This window comes from Poromitra crassiceps (genome assembly GCF_964638095.1).
Source record: "Poromitra crassiceps genome assembly, chromosome: 4".
Taxonomy (NCBI): domain Eukaryota; kingdom Metazoa; phylum Chordata; class Actinopteri; order Beryciformes; family Melamphaidae; genus Poromitra; species Poromitra crassiceps.
In genome coordinates, this window is record NC_139626.1 from 14,761,082 (window position 1) to 14,788,170 (window position 27,089).

The 27,089-nt window shown below is 42.0% G+C and overlaps 1 protein-coding gene across 4 annotated transcripts; it reads right to left on the reverse strand.

The window, feature by feature from the left end:
• Positions 1–13,915: 13,915 nt before the first annotated feature.
• LOC310774566 (uncharacterized protein) lies at positions 13,916–25,533 on the reverse strand. 4 transcript variants are annotated; one of them, XR_014552601.1, is made up of 11 exons: positions 25,423–25,533; positions 21,814–22,137; positions 19,810–19,869; positions 19,345–19,389; positions 18,853–19,107; positions 18,293–18,403; positions 17,529–18,134; positions 17,190–17,282; positions 16,655–16,744; positions 14,323–15,945; positions 13,916–14,147 (listed from the first exon to the last, which is right to left on the reverse strand). XR_014552601.1 is itself a non-coding variant. In XM_083634655.1 (10 exons), exons 2-10 carry the CDS (start codon positions 22,088–22,090, stop codon positions 15,299–15,301), a joined length of 2,184 nt encoding a protein of 727 aa, XP_083490781.1. In that variant the 5' UTR covers positions 22,091–22,137; positions 25,423–25,533; the 3' UTR covers positions 13,916–15,298. The 4 variants fall into 4 exon arrangements, 1 of the variants encoding a protein (XP_083490781.1); XR_014552602.1 differs by having other exon boundaries at positions 21,814–22,097; positions 25,423–25,515; XR_014552603.1 differs by having other exon boundaries at positions 21,814–22,134; positions 25,423–25,464.
• Positions 25,534–27,089: the final 1,556 nt, after the last annotated feature.

A 27,089-nucleotide genomic window follows, 5' to 3' on the forward strand; every position in this document is an offset into this window, starting at 1 on the left:
TGAACTACAGTTGAACGGTCTCACTCCACTTTACAGGTCCGTTACAATGTAACTACATATGAACTACAGTTGAACAGACTCACTCCATTTTACAGGTCTGTTACAATGTAACTACATATGAACGTAATTTATAACTATTGGTAATTACTGTGTAATTACATTTGGTGTTCATGTGTAATTACAAATAGTTCATATGTAACTAGGGTACCTGTAAAATAAAGGGTTACCGAAAAAGAAAAAGAAAAAGAAAAAGAAAAAGAAGAAAGGGGAGTAATTAACAGTGGAAAGGCCAGAATTCCATCAGTACTAGAATGGCTGTAAGCGCGTAACCTCCAAAACACATTGACAAACAAACAATTGACACAAAAACACAGTAGGCTACCCCCAGGGCATGCTGGGAACTCCGCCCACTTTCCTCTTCCACGGGTTAAATTTCCCAGAAGGCTTTGCATAACTTTTTACACTCTGTTTTACAATTAAATCAGGCTAAAAAGTGTTAGATAAAAGTGAAGTGGGCGCAGTGCGGTATGCTCCGTAATAATCTGCCAGCAATCTGCCAATCTGCCAAAAAGCGCCGTGGAAGGACAAGAAAGCTGCTACCGTAGCCTACGACATAAACCTCTCAAAGCATCTGCAGTGGAAACATGCTAACACAAAGCTGGTTGCAGACCCAAGCTGAGTCGCCTACCTCGACCCCAAGCAAGCAGCAAAAGCTTTCTTTTCACCAGGTAACATCAAAATCAGAGATGGACAGGCTTGTTGCCTCCTCCTACATGGTAGAGGAAATGTTGCCAGTTTCAACAGTAAAATGAAATCGCCATTTTTCAGAAACATATTGAGCAAAATACAGATGGCAGGGAATGGACAGCCACCATCAGACAGGAAAAGTTTTGCAACCTACCTACGATAGAGATTTGTGCTAATATATGGGCATATATGTAAGGTTTAATGTTGTATTGTTAACTGGCAAATTACGTGAATGCATCTCAGGCGATGTTACAGAGTAACGCAAAAGTAATGTAACGAGTAGTGTAACGAATTACTTTCTTTTTTTTTTACAACTTTGTTTATTAGTTTTTCTTAAAAAAAATAAAATAAAGACATCACAAAAGAAATACAATACAGAACACACAGTATAATACAAATAAAAAAACAAAACAAAATGGTGGTGATACACAGGAAAGGTTACATACATGATATCGGATGCAAGTTATATGGAGATGACGAAAGACACAGTCTCATACATTGTATTTGCCCAACAGGTTGACAATGGGTTGCCAGATTTTCTGAAATACCCCTTCTCGGTTTGAGATAGTAAATCGGATCTTCTCTAGATGCAACACATTCCCTATTTCCTTAAGCCACATATCAAATGTAGGACAAATCTCAGATTTCCAGGACTGTAGCAGCAGTTTTCTGGCTAGCAGAGTGGATAGAGAGATGGCCTGGGCCTCATATCTATCTCTCACCCTGCCCGGCTCAACTACACCAAACAGTGCAGTTAAAGGATCGGGAGGAAACTCCTTATCAAAAGCTTTAGAGAGAAAATCAAATAAATTACCCCAAAAAGTTTGCAACTTATGGCATTGTATAAATAAATGAGATAGAGTTCCCTCATCTTTCAAGCATTTCACACAGAGGGGTGAGGAATCTTTGAAGATCCTATGCAGCCTAGAGGGAGAAAAGTGCAATCTGTGCACTACTTTGAATTGTATCAAAGCGTGCCTGACATTTATAGAACTACTGTGGATATTGTCAATACAGGCTTCCCACATCTCATCCGTCATTTCAGTGCCCAATTCTCTCTGCCAGCCCTCCTTAAACCAATTTGATGATGGACTGTTTACATTCTGAAAGCTGGCATAGAAACGAGACACTGCGCCTTTAATGAAAGGTTTAATGGACAAAAAACTATCCAAAACAGCATGGTTAGGTTTCTGCTGATATTGGGGGACATGAGCCCTTAAGAAGTGACGCAATTGTAAAAAACGGAACATATGTGATGATGGGAGTTGAAAAGCCTGCTGCAATTGTTGAAAAGAAACTAAATAATTATCAATGTATAAGTCTCTCAGAGACACAATGCCTTTCTCCCTCCAGGCTGTGAAGACCGGATCCTCCAGACCTGGTCTAAATACATGGTTAGAGCATATAGGGGTGTGCAAGTACATTTTAGGGGCCTTCAGCGTCACTAACACCTGAGACCAAACCTTCAAGGAGTTATGTATGATGGGATTATTCCCGTACACGGCACCTTTAATCCTTATTGGACTATTAAGGAGTGCTGGGAGACATGAGCCCTTACAAGAGAGATGTTCAATCTGTAGCCAGCCATGCATCTTTCTTAGATTACAACCAGGAAGGCAACTACGCCAAAAAGAAAACATATTTAAATGAGCAGCCAAATAATAAAATCTAAATTGTGGAAGACCAAAACCGCCCTCACTCCTATCCTTACACAAATGCTTTTTGGAGATTCTGGGCGTCTTACCAAACCAAATAAAAGATGAAACAACAGAGTCTAGCTTCTTAAAGCATGATTGAGGGATGCTCACTGGAAGTGTCTGGAAGATGTATAAGAACCTAGGCAACGTTACCATTTTTATAGCATTAATACGGCCCACCATTGACACAGGCAAGGTCTTCCAGAACTCTATGTTTCTCTCCAGTTGTTTCATTTTCTCATCCCAATTATGCTTCAATAGCTGGCTCAATTTTCTTGTTACTATAACACCCAAACTAGTGAATTTATCTAAGACAATCCTGAAGGGGGTAGTCTTCAGGAATGCCTTATCTACCAATTGTGACAAAGGCATTAGGTCACTCTTTGTCCAATTTATCCTATAGCCCGAGAATGAGCCAAATGTGTTTATTAGCTCCAGCAAGGGGGCAATAGAAGCTTTGGGGTCAGAAATGAATAAAATAACATCGTCGGCGTAGGCCGAGACCTTATGAGAGGTATCCTGACATGTTATTGGGTGTATTTCAGGACTTAACCGTATACGTGAGGCCAGAGGTTCTAGCGCTAAAGCAAAAATAAACGGCGAAATTGGATCCCCTTGGCGTGTCCCTCTATATAGCCGAAAGGAATTAGAGATGTTTTGGTTGGTAATCACGGAGGCTGTGGGCTCTTTATAGATTATCTTTATCCACTTACTAAAAGAGTCCCCAAAACCAAATTTAGCTAGAACGGACATCATATAGGGCCATTCCATTTGATCAAAAGCCTTTTCGGCATCAAGAGAGATCACAACGGAATCTTCTGTACTACGGGCGGGACTATACATAATATTGAAAAGTCTTCTCATGTTAAAGTATATATGTCGATTGGGAATAAACCCAGTCTGATCTGAGTGTATAATTTTAGCAATGTGACCTTTGAGACGATTTGAAAGTATTTTACTCAATAGTTTTGTTTCAACTGGAAGGAGAGAGATAGGTCTATATGAGGAGACTAATGTAGGATCGCGATCCTTTTTAAGTATTACAGAAATTTTGCCATGGTAAAGTGAACTTGGTAAAGTGCCCACATCTCTAGAGTGATTTAACATACGAAGAATAAGGGGACCCAATAACGTACTATATGTTTTATAAAATTCCGCCCCGAAACCATCAGGGCCAGGGGCCTTATTGTTTGGAAACTGCTGTAACGCCATCTTAAAGGAGGACTAACCCCCTAGATATGTATTAGAACAGTGATTTGAAAATACCTATGGAAAAAACCAAGAAATGACATATTCTCTTGTCTATACTGGACTCTTTGGCTGTGTTGAAGTCCAGATTTTTTTTCTGAAATCGACGCCATTACAGTTTGCCTATTGCCTCAAAAATAATTTATTTGAGAGGGGCCATATCTGTATAAATATCAACAATTAGCCAACGCTGGTGGCCTGTATGGAAAGAGCTTTGCTCAAAATGGTTGAAAGTTATATCAATTTGGTAATTCAGTGGCGAACTAGAAATTTAATTATTTTTCTGCATGTAACTCTATGGCAGTGTGAACCTACGTTACGAGAGCAAAGTGGCATGGGCTCGTTACAGCAGCACACTGCACAATACGACAAACCCCCCGTTCTGGGGTAACACAATGCGAGATTTCTCTACGTCATTCCCTCGTCCAAGTTGCCATATAGTCCCTTTTTCATTTTAGTTTGGGAACTTTTCGTGATTCTTGTTAAAAGTTGTGCAAAAGTTTTTTCCTCTCAGCGCAGTGCAGGCTGCCTGCGCCTCCTCCCTCCTGCCAGACCCCGGCTTGCGAAACAGCCTGCTGCATGCATGGGGCGCTTGTAACCTCACGGAGCAACAAACAAACAGACAGAAATAGCTGGTGTGCGATTTAGAGAATACAGTCTGAGATTGGGTACAGGATTGAGGGAATCCCGCATCTGTTTGCGAAGGTGCGACTGGACAGGACGCTTTTCACAGACAGGCACAGTAGTCGGAGCGAGGCGAGTGTCTCTACTCAGGGCACAGCTGCAGATCTTTCCTCCTCCTCCTCCCCGCATTCAGTCTGTCCAAAATCATTACCGATATAATCTCAGTAGGAGGGATGCAGGGAAATGATAGTAGCCGATGTGTTTAGAGAAGCTTTGTCACGTTGTCACGTCGTAGTATAGCGTTATATTTTACATGTGCGCTAAACTGCGACCATATTTGTTTGCGGAAATATCAGACTGCTCTCTCTACTCTCAGCACAGAGAGCTCTGCTCTGCTGCGCGCGCCCGCGGAGCTTGGAGCTAGTGCATGAGGTTACAGTACGACTCTCTCCCGCATGCCTGGGCTGGAGACAGCTGCTTGCAACTCGGACTGATAATATATACATCATCAATAAGAATAGGCTTGGAGTTCTGAGGAGCTGAAAGGGTACAGGGGGGGTAGGGGAGTAATTATCTTGAAATCCCATAGTCTTTGGGAACACTGTGACGTCAAAGTGTTCCTAATCTCCCATTCATTTGAGAAAAAAAAAAAAAGCAGTCTTTGACCCTAAGAGGGCGCTTATGCCAGATATGCTGCTGAAAAATGATACAAATGGTAAAATGGCAACAGTTTGGTGTCAAATGTGGAAATTCTGACCAGAATTCTTCACACATCACCCCCAAAGTCATATATATTGGTTAAAAGCTGAAAAAAAGTGTTTTGGAGGTTAGTTCTCCTTTAACCTCTTCCAATGTAAAATCTGCTTCCAACTCTTCTATTGCCACCTCATCTAATTTGGTCAGTTCACTTTCTTCTAAGAACTGGTCTATTGTAGTCTGACTGGCAGAGCTTTTGGAGCTGTAAAGTTCAGCATAGAAGTCTTCAAAACATTTATTTATTTCCCGAGGGTCGGTAACCAACTCTCCACCTTTATTCTTAACTGTAAGTATGGCTTGTGAGGCCTGTGATTGTCTCAATAGTCTGGCTAATAGTTTATGTGGTTTATCACCTACTTCAAATATCTTTTGTTTACAGTTGACCAATTGAAAGCATACTTGTTTTGTTAATAAAGAATTATAGTCATATTTTAATTTTGTAATTTTACCCAGTAGTTCCATGGTGGGAGAGGATTGGTATGCTTGTTCAAGCCGATTTAAGTTAGCTACTATATCCTTGAGGGCCTTTGTCTCTAATTTGCGCTTAGCTGCCGTGTAGGATATTATATGCCCTCTCATAACTACCTTCATACTTTCCCACAAAATTGAATCGTCCACGTCACCTTTATCATTAGATATCAGGAAGAACAATATATGTTCCTCCATCTGCTTATGAAAAGCCTCATCTTTCAGCAGCGCTGGATCAAAGCGCCAGTTCTTTTGTCCTCTATTATGTAAGTTAGCAAATTTCAAGTCTAAAGAAACTGGACAATGGTCTGAAATTAAGATAGGATGGTAGGTAGCGCCAGTCGCTGCTGAGATGAGTTTAGAGTCAAGAAGGAAATAGTCGATACGAGAGTATGACATATGTACCGTAGAAAAAAAAGAATACTCTCTACCCACGGGAGATAGTAGTCTCCAGATATCCACAATGTTCTGATTTTTCAATATAGTATTTAAGAACTGCCCGGATTTTGACTGTTGTGATATGACTGAAGAGGTCCTATCCAAGGTAGTATCAAGAACACAGTTCATGTCACCAGCAATTATGACATTTGTATGGTCCAAATCCGGGATGGAGTTAAATACTTTTTGAAAGAACTCTGGGCAGTCAAAATTAGGACCATAAATGTTCACCAGAGTAACAGGTGTAGAGCTAAGATGACCTGCCACAATTAAAAATCTGCCATCAGGGTCTACTATTGTTGTCTCTTGAATAAAAGAGATATTTCTTCTGAATAGTATTGCTACTCCCCTAGCTTTAGTTCCAAAATTAGCATGGTATGCCTGACCCAACCAAGTAGCACGCAGCACTGACTGAACATTACGTTTAGCATGTGTCTCTTGGAGCAGAATGATGTCCGGCTGTAATGACTTAAGATGTGCAAGGACTTTTGCCTTTTTCACAGGGTTTCCCAGGCCCTTTACATTCCAACTAACCAGTCTTAAAGTGCCATCCAGTAAATTACCTCTGGCCTTATGTGTCATAGAATAAACTATTTGATGTTAACTTATCCGCATAACCTATAACTATATGTGCACCACCCGCATAAAACATAAATACATTAAATAAAAACTCCCACCCACCCACCCCCAACAAAAACGAGAGGCCTCCCCAATTGAGACCTTTCTCTAACATTCCCAAAAACCTCAGGGACGCGGACATCGTTCTCACTCCTCCCTGGCTCCACTCCAACATAAATGTATTATATATATTTATATTTATATTTACCCCCCCCCCCCCTCCAAAAATAATAAGTAGGGAAGATATATAAAAAGAATTTAGCCTCCAGGTAAGGGAAAATATCAAGTATAGCTTGTGTATCTATTTTTAATATAAAAGTAAAAAACTAATCCTTCTTTATGGCCCTATGATAGTGCCAACAGGCTCACACAAGCTAAGCAAAACAATTTACAGAGGACTTATAACTCACAGAGATAATATAAAGATGGTCCTCAGTTCCTCAGTCTCTAAAATATACTCATTATAGAAACAGTATAAGGCAAAAACCTTGCTTTAATATAATGCTTAAATTTCCCACCTTCTGGATACACCGTGAACGCAGCAAACAACGTACGCCAAGGACAGAGAAGCATAGAGAAACAAACAGAGAGACAAACAAACAAAAAAACAAAAACAGAAAAAAAATCCATCTTCAATCCAAAGTGCTGAGAGTTCCCACATAATGAAGACACATTGCACGCAGCAAGCAGCGCCGGAGGGGGAAAAACAAAAACAAAGCAAAACAGAACAAAACAAAAAAGTCCTTCAGACTAATATTGAAAGTTCCCACATTCTAGGAACACCCAAACGCACCACCGGTTGCAGTCTGGTGATAGAAGATGTCAGAAGAGATTACTCTGGCGTCTGGCCTAAGGACTCGGTGTGATGACTGATGAAACGATCCGCCTCGTCCGGCTTATCGAAGATCCGTGTCTCTCCATCCACTGTTACCCGAAAGCGCGCTGGGTGTAGAAATCCATAACGAAGGTTGGCCGCTCTGCATCTCTTCCGGACCCCATCAAACTCTCTGCGTCTGTTGAACACGTCTACTGTCAGATCAGGGAAGATGAAAACTCTCTCTCCGTTGTAGAGTAGCGGTGTTTTGTAGGTTTTTTGAGCTGCAAGCTTTAGGATAAGCTCTCGGGTTTGATAGTAATGCAGCCTAACGATAAAGGGGCGCACAAATTACTTTCTCCAGGGAGTAATCAAGTAAAGTAAGGCATTCCTTTTTTTTTAAGTAATGTGTAATGTGTAATATATTACTTTTTTGAGTAACGGACCCCAACTCTGGTCGGAGCCAATGACAGAGCTTGTAATAAGCCGGGAGTGGACATCCGGCAGCGACTGAAACAGTCACTTCAGGGAGCAGCTGTAGAGCAGGGGAGGGCTTATCCCAGTTGCCTGTTTCTGTGGCGCCAGACTCCTCTCCCGGTAGGGAGGGGAGGCTGGCCAGCGAGACTAGATCATGACTGAATTTTCATTGTTAGGTCGACTTATCCTGTAAGGTCCTAAAATCAACTTTGTCGCATAATTAATTGTGTTTTAGTCTCTATGTTAATAACTGTAGAATATCATTATATCAGTGATAGTGAAACAGCAGGAGGCGATCTTTCCTCTGCTCTCACATCCCACACATGATTACACAGGTACTGATGGTGTTGCCATGGTAATAATTAACACTAATCACTAGAGGATTGTCATTGCCATGGCAACAGTTGGAGGATGGTGTGGCCCTCCCATTTAAAGACACTGGTCACCAGGGAGGAGGCGGAGCTTAATATTCACACAATTATAGGTGCAGCAGAAATCTGACTGTCTCTCTGTTCATCTCAAAGACATCAGAAACCTGTCTGTGTCTCTGTTCATCTCAGCAGAAACCTGTCTGTCTCTCTGTTCATCTCAGCAGAAACCTGCATGTCTCTCTGTTCATCTCAGGATAGCTCATACCTCAAAAAACCACACACACCCTTCTCCCTTTGGTATTGGTTTCCTCCAAAAGACGCACACTCTGCTGGCTGCTGCTTGCAGTACGCAACGCGCAGCCAGGCACACACAGCACTGTTTATACTGGTGGTTAGTAGAGCATCAATCCCAAAATTATAGGCATAGTTTGCATAGCAAGATTGGCTACCTGTAGCACCTAAAGTTAGCAACGTTAGCCAAAGTTGTAGGCCTCAATCATGTTGTTTACATGTGATAGCTTCCTGGCCATAGCATCCTATGAGAAGTGAGAGCTGTGTGAGTCTTATGCAGTGACGTGAGCTGATCGTTTTTATCACCACTATCAGAAAAAGATAATGACAAAGCTAATAACCAAAACAGCACAAATAATTGACAAAAACCTAAAAAATAAATATACAGAATTTACCCTAATGAGGAAAGGAGCAAATAGTGATGGTTAAAACTGAATAATGACATCACAACAGTCTAATACTGTACATAGCTACAGCGTTGTTGTGCCTCCTCAGAATTCTGGCTTGCAAGACGCGCGTGCATGCATGCACGCACACACACACACACACACACACACACACACACACACACACACACACACACACACACACACACACACATACACACACACACACACACACACACACACACACACACACACACACACACACACAGAGCACAGGTGGGGGGGGGGGCAGAGTGGTGATATGAGAAGCTTTGGGGTCACGACCTCGTCTTATTTGTGTGCGTGAGACACTTTCAGCCACATCAATTATCACTCTGATACTGTGTGTGTGTGTGTGTGTGTGTGTGTGTGTGTGTGTGTGTGTGTGTGTGTGTGTGTGTGTGTGTGTGTGTTTTAGGAGTGAAGCCGGTGGTAATTGCATTTAGATTGTTTCTACAGGACAGAGTGTGAATATGACTGGAGAAACACACACACACACACACACACACACACACTCACTCACTCACTCACTCACTCACTCACTCTCTCTCTCACACACACACAGACACACACACACACACACACACACACACACATGCATACACTCAGGACTATGTTTGTGTGTGTGTGTGTGTGTGTGTGTGTGTGTGTGTGTGTCTGTGTGTGTGTGTGTGTGTGTGTGTGTGTGTGTGTGTGTGTGTGTGTGTGTGTGTGTGTGTGTGTCTGTGTGTCCCACATGGAAAGAATCTATATGTACCCTATATGTTTTAATATAGGGCCACATATAGTTTTCCCATATATGGTGCATACATAAAATTAGCCGTTTTCCTATATTATATGTACATATATGTACCTATATGTATAGGTACATATATGTACCTATATGTACATATAATATAGGAAATCGGCCAATTTTATGTATGCACCATATATGGGAAACCTATATGTACATATATGTACCTATATGTACCTATATGTAGGATAAAAAAAAAAAAATAGCAGCACAGACAGGATTCGAACCCCGTTCTCCAAGGTTCAAGCCGTGCGCTCTAGTGCTGAGCTATACATTTTCTTATACTAACCAGAGAGCCGGGCACATTATATACTCTCTCGCACACAATGTAGACCACAATTGTCAGCGATCGGGAAGTTATTTTATGTGATGCGTATGATCGTAACAGACTAAAATGATGTTGTGTGTGTGTGTGCATCTATAGTCTGTAGGCTGTACGGCTTCAGAGGTTAACTTCATTTAACACCAGAGACTCAGGAGGTAGGCCTACACAGAGCCTCGTATAGTCTGTTACAATAACATAGTGTGCCCAGAGCACCTCGTTCCGCACTTGGTGCAGACCGGTGCAGACTTGCTTTGGTCTAGTCAGTCACAGCTAGTAAGTACTTGCGCATGCTCGTTGCTGCAGGAACTGAATTCATTATTTTATAGTATTGCGCTAAACTATTAACCATAGTTGTGTCCTGGAAGCTTTTTGCTGGCACCACATAGCCTATAGTCCCATATTTATGATATTTCATGTGACATAAAATGCGTTGAAATGTAGTTTTCGTGTAGATCAGATTTCAACTCTCAGTTACACAATAAAAGACAATAAAATGCCAATTCACACACTATCAATATTGTCTCTATTCCAAACTACAACAAATGTTTTAACAATATGATGAACCAAATTGTGTTTTTTTACACGTTTACGTTGTAACCGCATTTTAGCCGGTTGAAGAGGGTGAAATTAGGTCTTAGACGTTCAAACCCAATATCACCCAGATTTAAACTAAAAATCAACGTTGAAAAAACGTTTTGTGCTCGCTGGGTATATATGGATTATGACACAGTGTATACAAACATATTTGTAAATGACCTATATAGGAGGCATATACCTTGTATTGTGTACATATATGGCCTATATGTGGATATAAAGAAGTGAGATCTATATGACCTGTATTATGAACATATAGGGCCTTTATGTGTATATAAAGAAGCTATATAGGAGACATATATGCCCTGTATGTGCACATATAGTACCTATATGTGGATATAAAGAAGCTATAGGAGACCTATATGCCCGGTATATGCACTTATATGCACCTGAATCTGGCCTATATGCAACCTATATGCGGCATAAATGTGGCCTATATGCGCATATATGCACCTAAATCTGGCCTATATGCAACCTATATGCGGCATATATATGGCCTATATGCTCCTATATGCGCATATATGCACCTAAATCTGGCCTATATGCAACCTATATGCGGCATATATATGGCCTATATGCTCCTATATGCGCATATATGCACCTAAATCTGGCCTATATGCAACCTATATGCGGCATATATATGGCCTATATGCTCCTATATGCGCATATATGCACCTAAATCTGGCCTATATGCAACCTATATGCGGCATATATATGGCCTATATGCTCATATATGCTGCATATAGGTTGCATATAGGTTGCATATAGTTGCATATATGTTCATATAGATTCTTTCCATGTGGGGTGTGTGTGTGTGTGTGTGTGTGTGTGTGTGTGCTCTGAGAGTACTTTACCTGGGCGAGCAGGGAGAGAGAGAGAGAGCCGTCCGTCTCAGAATACTGATGATATTCAACTGTCTGCTCTGCTCCCCTGACACACACGCACGCGTGCACACACACGTGCACACACGCTCACATGCACACGAGCACGCGCGCACACACACACACACACACACACACACGCACACACACACACGTGCAGACACACATGCACACACGCTCACACACACACACGGGGCACGCGCACGCGCACACACACACACACACACACATTGGTATTCCTGTCAGGAAGGACTGATAGTGAGGAAGACTGACACTCATCCATTTACATCTCTCTCTCTCTCTCTCTCTCTCTCTCTCAACTGTCTTTGTTGCCTTAAATTCATTAAACAGAGAGAGAGAGAGAGAGAGGGAGAGGGAGAGACCAGTAATGAGGCAGACAGACAGGTAGAGAGAGAGACTGGTAGAGAGGCAGACAGACAGGTAGAGAGAGAGAGAGAGAGGGAGAGAGAGACTGGTAGAGAGACAGACAGGTAGAGAGAGAGAGACCGGTAGAGAGGCAGACAGGTAGAGAGAGAGAGAGAGAGAGAGAGAGAGAGAGAGAGACCGGTAGACAGATAGAGAGAGAGGGAGAGAGAGAGAGACCGGTAGAGAGGCAGACAGGTAGAGCGAGAGAGAGGGACCGGTAGAGAGACAGACAGGTAGAGAGAGAGAGACCGGTAGAGAGACAGACAGTTAGAGAGAGAGAGAGACTGGTAGAGAGACAGACAGGTAGAGAGAGAGAGACTGGTAGAGAGGCAGACAGGTAGAGAGAGAGACTGGTAGAGAGGCAGACAGGTAGAGAGAGAGAGAGAGACCGGTAGGGAGGCCACCCGATCTGACTGTTGCAGGTAGAGAGAGAGACTGGTACAGAGACAGACAGGTAGAGAGAGAGAGGCTGCTAGAGAGGCAGATAGACAGGTACAGTAGAGAGAGAGAGAGACCGGTAGAGAGGCAGACAGGTAGACAGTGAGAAACCAGTAGAGGCAGACAGGTAGAGCCAGACAGACAGGTAGAGAGAGACAGACAGGTAGAGCCAGACAGACAGGTAGAGAGAGACAGACAGACAGACAGACAGACAGATAGAGAGACAGACAGACAGATAGACAGACAGGTAGAGAGAGACAGACAGACAGACAGACAGACAGACAGACAGACAGACAGACAGACAGACAGACAGACAGACAGACAGACAGACAGACAGACAGGTAGAGAGACAGATAGAGAGACAGACAGACAGACAGACAGACAGACAGACATGCAGACAGACAGACAGACAGACAGACAGACAGACAGACAGACAGACAGACAGACAGACAGACAGACAGTTTGATTGACAGCTTGTCAGCTGTCAGGATCTAACTGGAGACGAGGCGATGAGGGCGAGATAATGGAACTGCTGCACACACATACACTTACCCCCCCCCCCCCCCCCCCCCCGCACACACACACACACATACACACACACACACACACACACACACACACACACACACACACACACTTACCCCCCCCCCCCCACACACACACACACACACACACAGACACACACACCGTCTGGATGAATTGACGGGAGAGTTAAAGGCTTTTTATCTCCCTATAAATCACTAAATCTATAATCAATAATGACAGCATCAGACCAGCTGATAGACATACACAGATACTATAGACCAGGGGTGTCAAACTTGATTGCGTTTACATGGAGTATCCCGGTTATTATCGGGGTTTTGGAGGATCCCCTTTTTGTGGTTGCACATGTAAACATCATAACCTGATCTCAGAAACATTGATAAGCCCTTATCCCGCTTTTGAGAAACCCGACTATGGAGTACTCCAAAAGACAGCGGGATGCTGCTGTGTAGATCTGATCCTGGCTTCTGACTGCAGCAGAGTACCTGCGCAGGCATGGCTTCAGTCAAGTCTCTCTTCTGGAGTGATGGGGAAACAGAGTTTTGTCTTCCGGTGATGAATGAATTAAATAGACTTGTCATTTTAAATAGGAGAAAGCATGGAAATGCTGACCTCAGGTCTGTAGTATACAGACTACAGGACAAAGGTGTGTTGACCTATTCAAGTCTGTACAGACGACAGGACGAAGGTGTTGTGACTCAAATGTGTTACGTCTCAGTCTAGCGGTACCTTGATGCAAAAGGAAAAGAGACCATCTACCCCAAATCCCAAAACAGCCACAAGAAAAAAGTAGGGATTAATTTACAAATGAATAAATTGTAACATGAGTTTTAGATATACAGATGATCTTAACAAGGTTCTGTCAGTGATGACAGATTATATCTTCCTTGATTATAAGAATTCATGACTCACAACATAGACAACATAATTATATTGTTTTATTTTGGGACAATAATTACATTTTAAAATAATAATAAAAAAACATTCATAACAAAACTCATTTGACAAGAAGATAAAACAATGTTTAACCTTTAATTCTCAAAATACCAACTATAACAAAGAAAGAAAGATAATTTAACCCATCAATCATAAACAACAACTTTATCCTGTCTGGTTTCATATTTCATTCATCATTTCATTTTCCAAATAAAATATTCATGTTCAAGACAGAACCTGAGCGGTGTTCAAACCCTGTTCAGTTTCCCTGAATGTAGAAAACATTCTGCTGACAGTGCGTTTAAGTGTTCTTTACAGTAAAATGACTAAATACAAACATTAATAGGCAGGGCAAGTTTATTTGTACAGCACATTTCATACACAGAGGCAATTCAAAGTGCTTTACATAAACTAGATAAAAGAAAAGAGAACAGAGAAATAAAAAGCTCATTGAGTGGAATGGAGTTGTTCAGTACCACAAGCTGTGATCTGTCGGACAAGTAGGAACGAATCGAGTCAAGAGCAAGACCCCGGATTCCAACATATTTGCTGACAACCAGTTTCACAAAGTCCCATCATGTTAAGGCTGTGTTCCAGTATAAGGTCAAAAGTGATTTTGAGTTGAGTCCTTATGTTAAGAAAACCAATTTCAAGCTGATAAGATTTGATGATATGGCACACAGTTTTAACAAGGATACATATTGTACAGATTCTGGTGATTTTTAATCGGACCTCGCTTTCTCTAATTGTAGTTGGAGTAGGGGGTGGGTGCTTGAACATCACAGCCTTCATCAGAAATCATGTCATTAGAATCAGAAATGGCATTAGATGGTCCGATCCTGATAGAAAGTGAACCAGTGCACGAGGTGGAACTCTGGTGATAGGGACTATAACCAGGGGAACATCAATCACTGACGGACCGGTGAGGACCGGACCGAGGGATGGGCACGCTGTGATGACGTGATGGGCAAGTGGCCACCAGAGCATGAGGAAGCATACTGTACGCTAGGTTGGCCGATAGCTTTATTCAAGTGGAGACCAGCTGCGTCAAAAAGATGACAACGTTGCCAGAAAAAGTTTCAGTTGTTGATAAAGTGTTGCGGGTGTCACATTCCAGCGAGAGCCAGGTGTTGAGGCTATAAGTAGTCGAGTGACGTGCCCCATTCCACAACCGGGAGTGGGGGTTGGGCCAGAGATATAAACACGTTATACAGTAGGACTGTTTGAGGACCTTGAAGAGATTAAGGAAGGCTTTTTTTTGCAGTTCGGACTGCTGTTTTGGAATGTCGTTTGTACCGGTGTGCCAACCAAATGTTATTATTATTTATGTCTGGGACTTTTTCAGCAATATCCTGTACTGTTGCACCTGGAAAGAGAGAGTATGGGCTCTATTGGGTCTCACATTTAGGATCATCATGATCAATGTTCATCATTGGGGGACATTGGCAGAGCTGAGCAGAGTCACCAGCTGACCCAAAAAGCCAGGTTATTTGGGTCACTTTGGTGTCTGAAGACCAACATTGCTCGATCCCATTCGTGAATCCAAACCCAGGGTGCAGTGGTTCAGTGAATTTCGAGTCGAAAGTGTGGATGTGGATCAGTGTGTCAGAGGACACTCTGTAGAAGGACAAAGAGCCAGCAGGCCAGTCCAGATACACTGCTACTCTTTCAGAGCCAGTGGGGCGGGGAGAAGCTATCTTTCTTTCTTGGTTATTGTGCCAGACAGAGTAACCAAAGGAGCAGAGCAGACTCCAGGAATTTTCATTCCCTCCAAGCCTGCAGTCATCACCCTCTCCTTTCCTTTTGATTCCTCTGTAAGTCACTCCTATATGAACCGCTCCTTTCCTCTTGAGCTCCACCTCCCAGTAGCAGCGACCCTTCAGACCATCTCTACACAGCAGCTGATGATAGTTGTCAAATCTCTCTGGGTGATCAGCATATGGCTGCTCCTTTTCCACCTCTGTCACCTTTCTGTTGTTTAACAGGATGATAATTCTGTGTGCTGTGTTTGGGTCCAGTGTGAGGTCACAGCCATCTGATGGAGAGAACAGCAGCACATTACCATCTAATAGACCTGTTGTGTTCATTATGTATTGATTTATTAACATGTTGGTTGTTAATCATTGAACAGCATAATTTCGTGTGAATAATGATTATGCATTTACTGATTTTAATTACAAGAAATCACAATCAACCTCAGATGCGGCTTACATAGCGTTTAACAATAACAGAGATAAACAGAGACTAGTGATAACATGAATGATGAATGATAACATGATATGTGCTCATTAAGCTATGTTAAAGTTTTTACAACAATATTAATTCTTGAAAAATCCCTCCCTTCCCTTTTTCATTGCTGGTTCTTATGGTGTCGTATACCTGGGATATAACATGTTTTCGCCTCGTTAAGCCATTTTCACATGAAGTCTTTTAGAAAGTCCCACATGATGTCATCACCTTCATTCAAAGTACGATGTGAATGAATGCATGTCATATACTGCTGTGTGAATGTACTTTCTATCTAAATAGTTGTGAATGTACTTTCTATGTAAATAGTTGTGAGTGTACTTTTTATCTAAATAGTTGTGAGTGTACTTTCTGTCTAAATAGTTGTGAGTGTACTTTCTGTCTAAATAGTTGTGAATGTACTTTCTATCTAAATAGTTGTGAGTGTACTTTCTATCTACATTAAATAGTTGAATGTGTTGCTTTGTTTTCAGGAATCAAATTAAATACACACGTACATTCTCTCAGACTCTGAAGAGTAGCAGACTGTGGTTGAATGGAGGAAGCTCCTCTTTTCTCTGAAGTCGCCCCAACATCACGGATATCCACTGAGGGAGAGAGAGAGAGAGAGAGAGAGAGAGAGAGAGAGAGGGGTCAACATATAAAGAGAGGCAGAGAGCTCCGCTATTTCTCCTTCAAATTTGGTCAAATCTTCACCAGACCACATCTGTCCTGCACAAAACCTGTCTTGCCGTTTTTTGAAAGACCTCACCGTTGCCATATAATCGACTTGCAAAGTGTTGTGGGTGGGGCCAATTTCACAGAAATCACTATTTTGCATTCTAATTTTGTCCAAACTTCATCAAACCACAGCACACAGCATGTGTGGACTGTGCTGCTCAAAACTTATTTTGTGGTTTTTTGAAAGCCCGCAGCGTAGGCTATTTCATCATGAACTTATGATTTTGGGCATGTCACATACTGCTGTGTGAATGTACTTTCTATCTAAATAGTTGAATGTGTTTTCATGAATCAAACTAAATGCACACTTACATTTCCTCAGACTCTGAAGAGGAGCAGACTGTGCTTTGATGGAGGAAGCATTTCTCAATTTCTTCAAGCTTTTCTCTGAGAAAGAGGTGTCCACTGAGAGAGAGGTGATAGAGACACACAGTACATAGAGAGAGACAGAGAATTTCACATTTAAAAATCCATTCATTAACTCAGTCCACCATATAAACGACATTCTTTGCAAGCCTAAATACTTAAGACAAACCAAGATACAGTACATGTAAGAACAAAAGAAAAACAAGCAAACAAACAGAGGGACATGTTTTCATCATTATTTTAATTGATTTAATTGTATTTGAATCAAACTAAATACACACTTACATTTCCTCAGACCTGGGTTCGTCTTCTCCACTTCACCATTGTCCACACTGCAGGAATTAACAAAGCCAGATCTGACAAGAGAAACTGAGGAACCAGGCACACGGTGGTCAACCCAAAACCCAGGATAGAGTGGTTCAGTGAATGTGCCACGGAAGATGCAGAGGACCATCAGTTTGTCGGAGGAAACTCTGTAGAAGGACAGAGAGCCAGCAGGGCAGTCCCAATACACTCCTACTCTGTTAGAGCCAGAGCAGGAGAGGTCAGGTATGTCTGTTTTTGTGTTATTGTGACAGAAATTGTAATGATCATCAAAACAGTTCAGAGTCCAGGACTTTTCATTCCCTCCAATCCTGCAGTCTTCACCTGCTCCTTTCCTTCTGATTCCTCTGTAAGTCACTCCTATAGAAACCCTTCCTTTCCACTCGACCTCCCAGTAAAAGCGACCAGTCAGACCCTTTGTACACAGCAGCTGTACCCAGGAGTCAAATCTGTCTGGGTGATCAGGATATGGCTGCTGCACTCCAACCTCTGTCACCTTTCTGTTGTCTTCAGACAGGAGGAGGCGTCTGTGTGCTGTGTTTGGGTCCAGTGTGAGTTCACAGGGATCTGATGGAGAGAACAAGACTCATACAGCAGCATATTCTCATCTAATAAACCCGGGGTGTTTATTATTGATTGATTTTTGTTAATAAGTTGACTGTTAATTATCGAACAGTTTAATTTTCTTGAAGCATTACAGTATATACTACTAAACACATGCTTACTTAGGTCCATACGCACTGCAACGCTGCCAGTGGGAAGCAGGAGAGCAGACTGTGGTTGACTGGAGGAAGCTTGTCTTCTCTCTGAAGTCTCCCCAACATCACTCACATCCACTGAGAGAGAGAGAGAGAGAGAGAGAGAGAGAGAGAGAGAGAGAGACAGACAGACAGACAGACAGACAGACAGACAGACAGACAGACAGAGAGAGAGAGAGACAGACAGACAGACAGACAGACAGGCAGACAGAGAGAGAGAGAGAGAGAGAGAGAGAGACAGACAGACAGACAGACAGTCAGACAGACAGACAGGCAGACAGACAGACAGACAGACAGACAGACAGACAGACAGACAGACAGACAGACAGACAGACAGACAGACAGAGAGGGATAGACTTTAAAAGGGCTTGAATTTAACACTAGCCAACAGTTCCTATCCATCCCCCAACTCTTTACATACTGAATGACTGGAAATCAACATTCAAATGAAGGTTAATTTGTATCCATACACAAACTCAAAATGAATAGTTGAATGTGTTTTCATGAATCAAACAATATGCACTTACATTCACTGGTCTGCAGGCAGTGTTCTGTGTGCAACCCCTTGGCCTGGCAGGAGGGGCACAGGTCATAGTTGGGACACACGGTGCACTTGAAGCCTGTCCCGACCACCGGCCCCCCGCAGCTGTCACATTTAATGTGGGGGTGCAGGGCGAGGGGGTGGGACGAGGCCTGGAGGGATGGTGGGCCTTGCAGCGTCCCTCCCTTTGCCTTCCCCCCTCCCACACTGCTCGGGGAGGTGTGGAGTGCAAACTCCTTATCTGTATTATTTCATATCAATTTTTTGTTTTGTTTTTACAGACAAAAATCACAAACAATGGAAGAAATACATAAATTCTGACCAAAAATTACCAAAAACGGAAAAGAAATGGCATGAAAGCTGAAAAGACAAACACTGATAACAACAAAAAATGCGGGACAAAATTGACATAAAAACTGGAAAAAGGTCATAACAACTGAAAAGAAAAAGAAGAAGAAAAAAATACATTAAAGCTTACCAAAAAATGACTCGTCGTCTGGGAAGGCATGGCGCGGAAACTGGTCTGTAATGTTTCAGATACCTTTATTAGGTTTTTAAAATTTTTAATGACCAAACAAAATGACAGAAAACAGACAAAAAGAAGACATAAAAACTGACAAAAAAGATAAGGCAAAAAACTGACAAGTCTGTCAAGAACACACACACACAAATGACAAAACTGACAAAAAGAGAAGAAAATACATAAAAACTTAACATAAAATGAGCCGCCAAATCTGTATCTATCTGTAATGTTTGAGATAATTATTATTTTATTAATGTTATATTTAAAAAAAACTGACAGAAAACGACCAAGTGACCCAAAAATGAGATAAAAACGGACAAAGAATGACATAAAAACTGACAGAAATTAAAAAAAAAATTACATGGCTGATAAAAGAAATTACATGCAAACTGAAAAATGGAAAGAAGGACAAAAACTGACCAAAAAATGACACTGCGCCCGACAAGTCGTGGAGGGGACGCTCCCGCTGCTGCTCCTTCTCTGTAATGTTTCAAATAATTTGTTAGACATACATTAGACACAGAGAGAGAGACACAGAGAAGAGAGAGAACAGAGGGAGAGAGGAAGAGATAGTACAACTCTTTACTGAGTTTATAACTCTGTGAAGTCTCTATCGAGGTTGATCTTAGGTTTAGGGTTAATGTTATGGCTCATTTCCACCACATTTTACTGCCCTGCACAGCTCGTCACCAGTCGGCTCTACTCGTTTCGGCCCGATGGATGTTCTGCTTCGACCGCCGATCATCTGCCCCCACCCACCCCCGCCCACAGCTGGTCGTCATAGCGACCGCATATCTGTCCTCCGCCTATAGCCGAAGTAGGCTATAACATAACGTTACAATTAAATCCATCCACAGAACTTTTAAACTGTTTATGAAATACTGGTGCCTCTAAATGACCTACAGTGTACATGGGCAAATGTGATAATCGGCCAGGAGAATGGATATCACTTTGTTGTTAGTCAAACTCACATGCATGCGCTGCGCGGGGACGGGAGAGGCGCTACAGAGTGTGAAGCCTCTACCCCGGCGGCCTCTCACCAGGCAAGACCGCGGCTTCACCAAAGACCCGCCTGCGGCCTAGCGGAGCGCTGCACTCAACTACAAGGGCTTTCTGAGCAGCAGCACTTTTTCTCTCTCAAAACAATTGAAACCACCGCCACGATTTTATTTCACCAGAGGCGAAGGCAGCAACACAAAAGACTGATGGAAATAACATAACAGAAGAGAAGGTAAGCCCACTAAACTGGTATGCAGCATTGCATTGACAGTCAGTAGATAGACAGAGTAAACACGATTCTGCCTGACCAATCAGTCGTCTATAATGTTTTCACGTCACCGTATGGTACCGGGTTCACAGCCCTAGAACCCCAACGAAGCAGGGACGAAAAGTAGCACGACTCAACCCCAAATCAACCTGGGCTGGGACGGTTTTTACCGGTGGAATGAGACCATTTATCGAGTCGAGCGGAGCGGGACCGTGCTACTACCTGCGGTGGAAATGGGCCATTAGAGAGATATAGTTAGGGTTACATAGTCTGGAGAGATCGATCAGACAACTGACACTTGAAGATACTTTTTATCAAATATTGACAGACACTAATCTAATGATCCAAATACTATGTTAAATTCTTGTTTAATTATGAATTCATGGTATATGGCCTGCATTTATATAGCGCTTTTATCCAAAGCGCTTTACAGTCAGTAGGTACATTCACCCATTCACACACCGATGGTGGCAGGTTACCACGCAGGGTGCTGGCACACCAACGGGAGCAATTTGGGGTTCAGTGTCTTGCCCAAGGACACTTTGACATGCAGACTGGAGGAGCCGGGAATCGAACCACCGACCTCTTTTATCCAAAGCGATTAGAGGACGACCCGCTCTACCTCCTGAGCTACAGCCGCCCCGCCCACAACTTCATGAGACAGTTGTGTCATGTATGTTTTTCACATTTTATTTCTGCTGAGTTGATAATTGCACTCACTGACACTAAACAGAGTGATACAAGGTATTCCTCTGGTCTATGGAAACACTGGAGACGATGCCTTTATGTATCTTTTTAATATATGTTGTGTCCTTGTATCTGTACTGTATTTATGTATTTTTATGGAACACTTGAGTCTGTAATAAAGTCATCAATCAATCTGCACCAACTGTGGACACCACTGTGTCCTCCCTTTCTGCATTCTCCAGTCGGCACATCAAGTCGTGTTGCTGCTGTGACGTTTAGCATGCAAGTTTATTTATTTATTTGAACAAGCAACTTGTTCTGTTTTCACTTGTGTCCTTACCAGAAAAGGCTTAATGTTTGCTACACTATATTCGGAGTATGAACGGCTGCATCTACTGTAAATGGGAATATTAGTGGATTATTCGTTTTCAATTGTATCTTTTATTTATTTTGATCTCCACATGACTTACCTTTGGGTCTTGAGCTGCTGTTTGACAAACTGTCCTCTAGATCATTCCTGTTTATCATCTTCAGAACCTTCTTGGTCACCTCCAGAGTGTTTTTGCTGTAGGTCTGCACCAACTGGTCCACCGTGTCCTCCCTTCCTGCATTCTCCAGTTGGCTCTTTGGGATGGCTGAGAAACCTTCCAGGCTGTTGGCCTTCGAAAGGAACCACCTGAATCTCTTGAACTCTCCATCGTTTAAAGCATCCAATGTTTTCAAGAGCTTCTGTTCAACCGTTGTCATTGTTGCCCTGGTCAAATTCCACAAAGGACCATTGTGCAATTTTTCTACTGGGATAATTAAAAATGCATTATCATCTCATCAATACCAGTATTACAGGTATATGCAATTCTTGTAAAAGTACTTTGTCAACTATGTCACTACTTTGTCAAATAAACAACAACAAAACATTTATTTTTTTCTCCAAATGAATTTTTTTATGGTCACTATGCTCACTATTCAGTAGGCTGCTGGTTGGCTTGGTTCCAGGCTTAAAACTCGTTACATAAGGATTTTTTGAAATGTCTATGGAGAAAATGAATGGGGAATTCTCTTCCAGACTAGGTGATGTCACGGAACATCACGTGACTGCTGAGCTCTATAATGTTAATATAATAATAACATAGTGCCATGGCACCTGAAGGGGCACCACCCTGCTGTTTAAATGCTACGGTAAGCTAATTGTAATGTTAAATCATAAGTGCTATAATGTTAACTAACATTATACATTTGTTAATCTTTGATGTTCGACAAGTGAGATCTTTGTCTTATCACTTAGGAATCAATTATAACCAATAATATATAATATATATATTATATATTTAAGCAATATAGCATGAGAGCCAGTGTGTTGTGGCAAATATATCCCGCTGATCAGCTGTTATCCCACGAGGCCGCAGGCCGAGTGGGATAACTGCTGAGCAGCGGGATATATGCCACAACACACGCAGCTCGAGTGCTATATTGCTTTTATAAAACGGTTTCCAAGTATGATAATATAATAATAATAATAATACTATAAGTCCGACTGGCATTCTGATAGAGTCAGTTGAAACACTACTGTAAGGCGGGACCGCAAGAACGTGCGGGTGATTTGATTGGATCGTTCTGGAGACTGAAGTTGACATTGGCCAATCCTGGTGCTTGCTGAGAAGCTGAGAGCTTTCTGGAAAGCCCGACACGCAGCTCGAGCGCAGCGCTGCATTCTCAGCGCTTGCTGAGAAGCTGAGAGCTTTCTGCAAAGCCCGACACCAACTAACGTTACGGGGTTAAATGCGGGGTTAAATGCGGGGTTAACAGCCTTTTTTTTGCAAAGAAGACATTAGCCCGCGTCTATTCTTGTACAAAACATAATTTTCTGCGAAGTATTAGTAAAGTTATAAGCGAAGATCGATTCACAAGGATCTGACAGCTGTCTCCGCCATTTGTTTTTTCTACATTGTCATTTGAGGTAACCAAAGCCTTTTAGTAAGAGAGTTGCCATGGCAACTCATAACCCATGGCCATGGGTTATTGGAGTGGGTTACGGGATTTATACAATGGCTGTGAACCAATCAGATTGCTTGATTTGAGAGAGCCGTTTTATAAATATATAATAACCAATTAATTTGCACAAACATATCAGGACTCAAATGTGCCTGAGCTCTATAGATTCTGTTCACCTAAGAACAAATCCCAAATAAGAAACCATTAGTGAATGTCTGAATATTCGTGAAAACTGTGCAAGTGGGTTATAAGAAAACATTTCTTATACCCTCTAACCCTAACCCTAACCTTAACCCTAACCCTAACTCTAACCTAACCCTAAGGATTAATGTACACCGCCTCCAGAACAGATGCGGTATGGCTCCGGTAAGACTGCAAACAGACCCACACTCATGTAATCTGTCAGACGCCTGCGAGATCAGACAAAAATAGAACAGGTGCGTAATTTTTCCGTACCGCATGTATCGCCCATCAATTAACATGGGCGAGGGTCGATCCGTCGGTTTTATCTAGTCTACATTGCCTGTAACCCTAACCTAACCCTAACCTAACCCTAACTCGAACCCTAACCCTAAGCCAATGTGTTTGTGATTGCGTGACACCGAGCTGAGGTTCACATAGTGAACATTCTGCAGAGGAGGGCTGTCACATGATCCTCACATGGCTGCGGCATGCTGAGAGTAATTACAGGCCATGATGCTTAAGACAAGTCAAGCAGGAGTGACTCTGGAATGTGACAGAGCAAGTGTCAGGAAGACGTTCAAGTTCATTTGTGTTTAAAAAAACAAACTGTTTAAGAGACAACTAAATGCTTATTCACAGCTCCCTCGCCTCAGTGCGTGCCATCAAAGTCGAAACTAAAGATAACAACATGTCTGCACAGTGAAATTAGTCCAACAGTGAGAACAGTGTGTGCAGGGTGCGCGGAATGCCTACAAACATGAGTCAACCTTATCCAAGCTATCAGACCAGTTCTGAAACTTCCTCATATCTTTCCATTCAAATAAGGCTTGGCAATCTAACTTGCGAGCTGCTGTTGATTTGATCTGGCAGCACTAACAGTAAAACAGGTTCAATTTGGCCCCATGAGAGTCACATGGTGAAATTCACATCTAAAGCGTTTTGAAATGTCGCATTAGAAAAGATTGATGGAAATGACCAAAAAAATAAATTTACTCTTGCTTGAAGTGGTTTTTGTCTTGTTTGAACGTGCAAAATGGGGGATGGAAAAACCTTTTCCCCAGCTGTGTTGTGAGAGTGCTGCCCAACTGGCCCGACAGACAGCCCAATAATCCTGCACCCAAAGGGTCTCACTGTCCATAAAATACCTTTTACACAGTGACTCCCACAACTGTCCATAAAATACCTTTTACACAGTGACTCCTACAACTGTCCATAAAATACCTTTTACACAGTGACTCCTACAACTGTCCATAAAATACCTTTTACACAGTGACTCCCACAACTGTCCATAAAATACCTTTTACACAGTGACTCCCACAACTGTCCATAAAATACCTTTTACACAGTGACTCCCACAACTGTCCATAAAATACCTTTTACACAGTGACTCCCACAACTGTCCATAAAATACCTTTTACAGAGTGACTCCCACAACTGTCCATAAAATACCCTTTGCACAGTGACTCCCAAAATTGCCCATAAAATACCTTTTACACAGTGACTCCCACAACTGCTCTCACTCTGTCCATAAAATACCTTTTACAGTTAAATACCTTTTACACAGTGACTTCCCTAACTGCTCTCACTCTGTCCATTAAATACCTTTTACACAGTGAAATACCTTTTACACATTGACTTCCCTAAACTGCTCTCACTCTGTCCATAAAATACCTTTTACACAGTGACTCCCATAACTGCTTTGTGCGGCTCGTTTTAACAGCTTAACAGTCAATGTAGATGCACCTGATTAGAATTTTAAGGTTGCATGTCGACTTTTCACAAATTTGCTTAGAATTGGTGCAAAACCTGAATGGAAACATGGCTACAGTCAAAGAGTTTTACAGATACAATGAAATTCCATATAATTCAGTTATCAAACATGTAATGTGTCCTGGTATGATCCTTACCTCGTCAACGCACATCCAGGTCAAGCCATTTGCCTTCATCTGTGGACAGACTTCAGTCCTGGTGTATTCTCTTTTGATCTGCTACATCACAACTTCACTGACAAAATCCATAGACAGTATGAGACTAAACTGGTCTGTAGTTTGGCCATAATCCAAGTCTGAGTCAGAGAAACCACAGATCAGATTGGTTGGTTACGATGTAACCCAGGTTCTCTAAGTGGAGATATTAGCCCTGTTCGGAATCGGTCCCTATGACAGAAATAATGGACTATTTAGTGTGATCGTCATTTTGTACTAGTGTCCGAATTCTCAGCTGTTAATTTGATTCACTATATACAGGTAGTCCACTATAAAATACCCACAATGCACAGCGATTTCTAGTGAACAGTGAATGTACCCTACATTTTCGCTGGTATACCACAATGCAATGTGGTTGTCTTTAGCTGTCTGTAGCTCGCAAGCTAACAAGCTTGTGAGCTACTTGCACAGCACAGCTTGCTATTAGGAGACAGCACCATGGTTGCATGACAAAACCACACATGCACGTAATTCGAATTTCAACAATTTATTTTGGATTTAGCAGTCAAAACATGCAACATCAATACTACCTGAGGACATTTCAGTCTGCTGGAGAGCTCAGTTTGTTTATGTGATAGTGGGCGCAGATTGCTTGCGTCACATGAATACCTGGCGCATCTGGTGACGCAATGATCTTCAGAAAAGACATCTGTGTAGTATGCAAAACTGAGTGGTGGTGAGAGTGTAGAGTGGTGAGAGGCCAGCACTGAACCCAACCCTGGTCCCTCTTTTTTTACCACACACACACACACACACACACACACACACACACACACACGCACACACACACACACACACACACACACACACACACACACACACACAGACGTGCGCACGCATGCATGCACACACATACACACACACGTACACTAGGGGTGTCACGATACACTCAGTTCACGATACGATACGTATCACGATACTGGGTTCACGATAACGATACGATACGATACGATTTTAACAATATTTTTTTAAACTTGAATAATGACAATATATGACTGGAAAAGTAGTATTTTATTTGAAATGCACAAATACAAAACATGCTGTTGTGGGAAATTGTTATTACAATAACAACTAGAAAAAACATGAGATTGGAGATAAGGCTTATCTTGAAATAGAATGAGTTACACCGTCACTTAGATTTACTTTGAACTAAAAGGTTTCTCAGCAGTATAAATTCTCATTATGCATCTTCAGTTTTTCTTCAAACTCAAACAACAAGACTTTTCTTAGTCTATTTTTTATGCATCTTCAGTTTTTCCTGTCAAGTAAACAGTTTTGCCAGAAACTCAATTGAATGGTTTCTCTCCTGTATAACTTCTCATGTGTCTCTTCGGAGACTTGTTCAACTGAACTACTTTCCACACATTGAACTTCAACAAACAAAGACGTTTCTTTGTCTATTTAAAAAAAAAAAAAAAAAAAAAAATTTTTTTTTTTTTTTTTTTTTCACGATATGAGATTTCATCTCAACGATACATATCGTGACGTTTTACTATCGCGAAATTTCGTGGGACGATATATTGTGACACCCCTAACGTACACACATACACACAAACACACACACACACACACACACACACACACACACA

Coding starts and splice junctions, on each gene's coding strand:
- LOC310774566 (XM_083634655.1), bottom strand. CDS start 22,090: ATGACAACGGTTGAACAGAAGCTCTTGAAAACATTGGATGCTTTAAAC. Junction 19,390..19,809: donor GGGCGCAGTGTCATTTTTTG/GTCAGTTTTTGT, acceptor GAAACATTACAG/ACCAGTTTCCGCGCCATGCC. Junction 16,745..17,189: donor TCTTCAGAGTCTGAGGAAAT/GTAAGTGTGCAT, acceptor TCTCTCCCTCAG/TGGATATCCGTGATGTTGGG.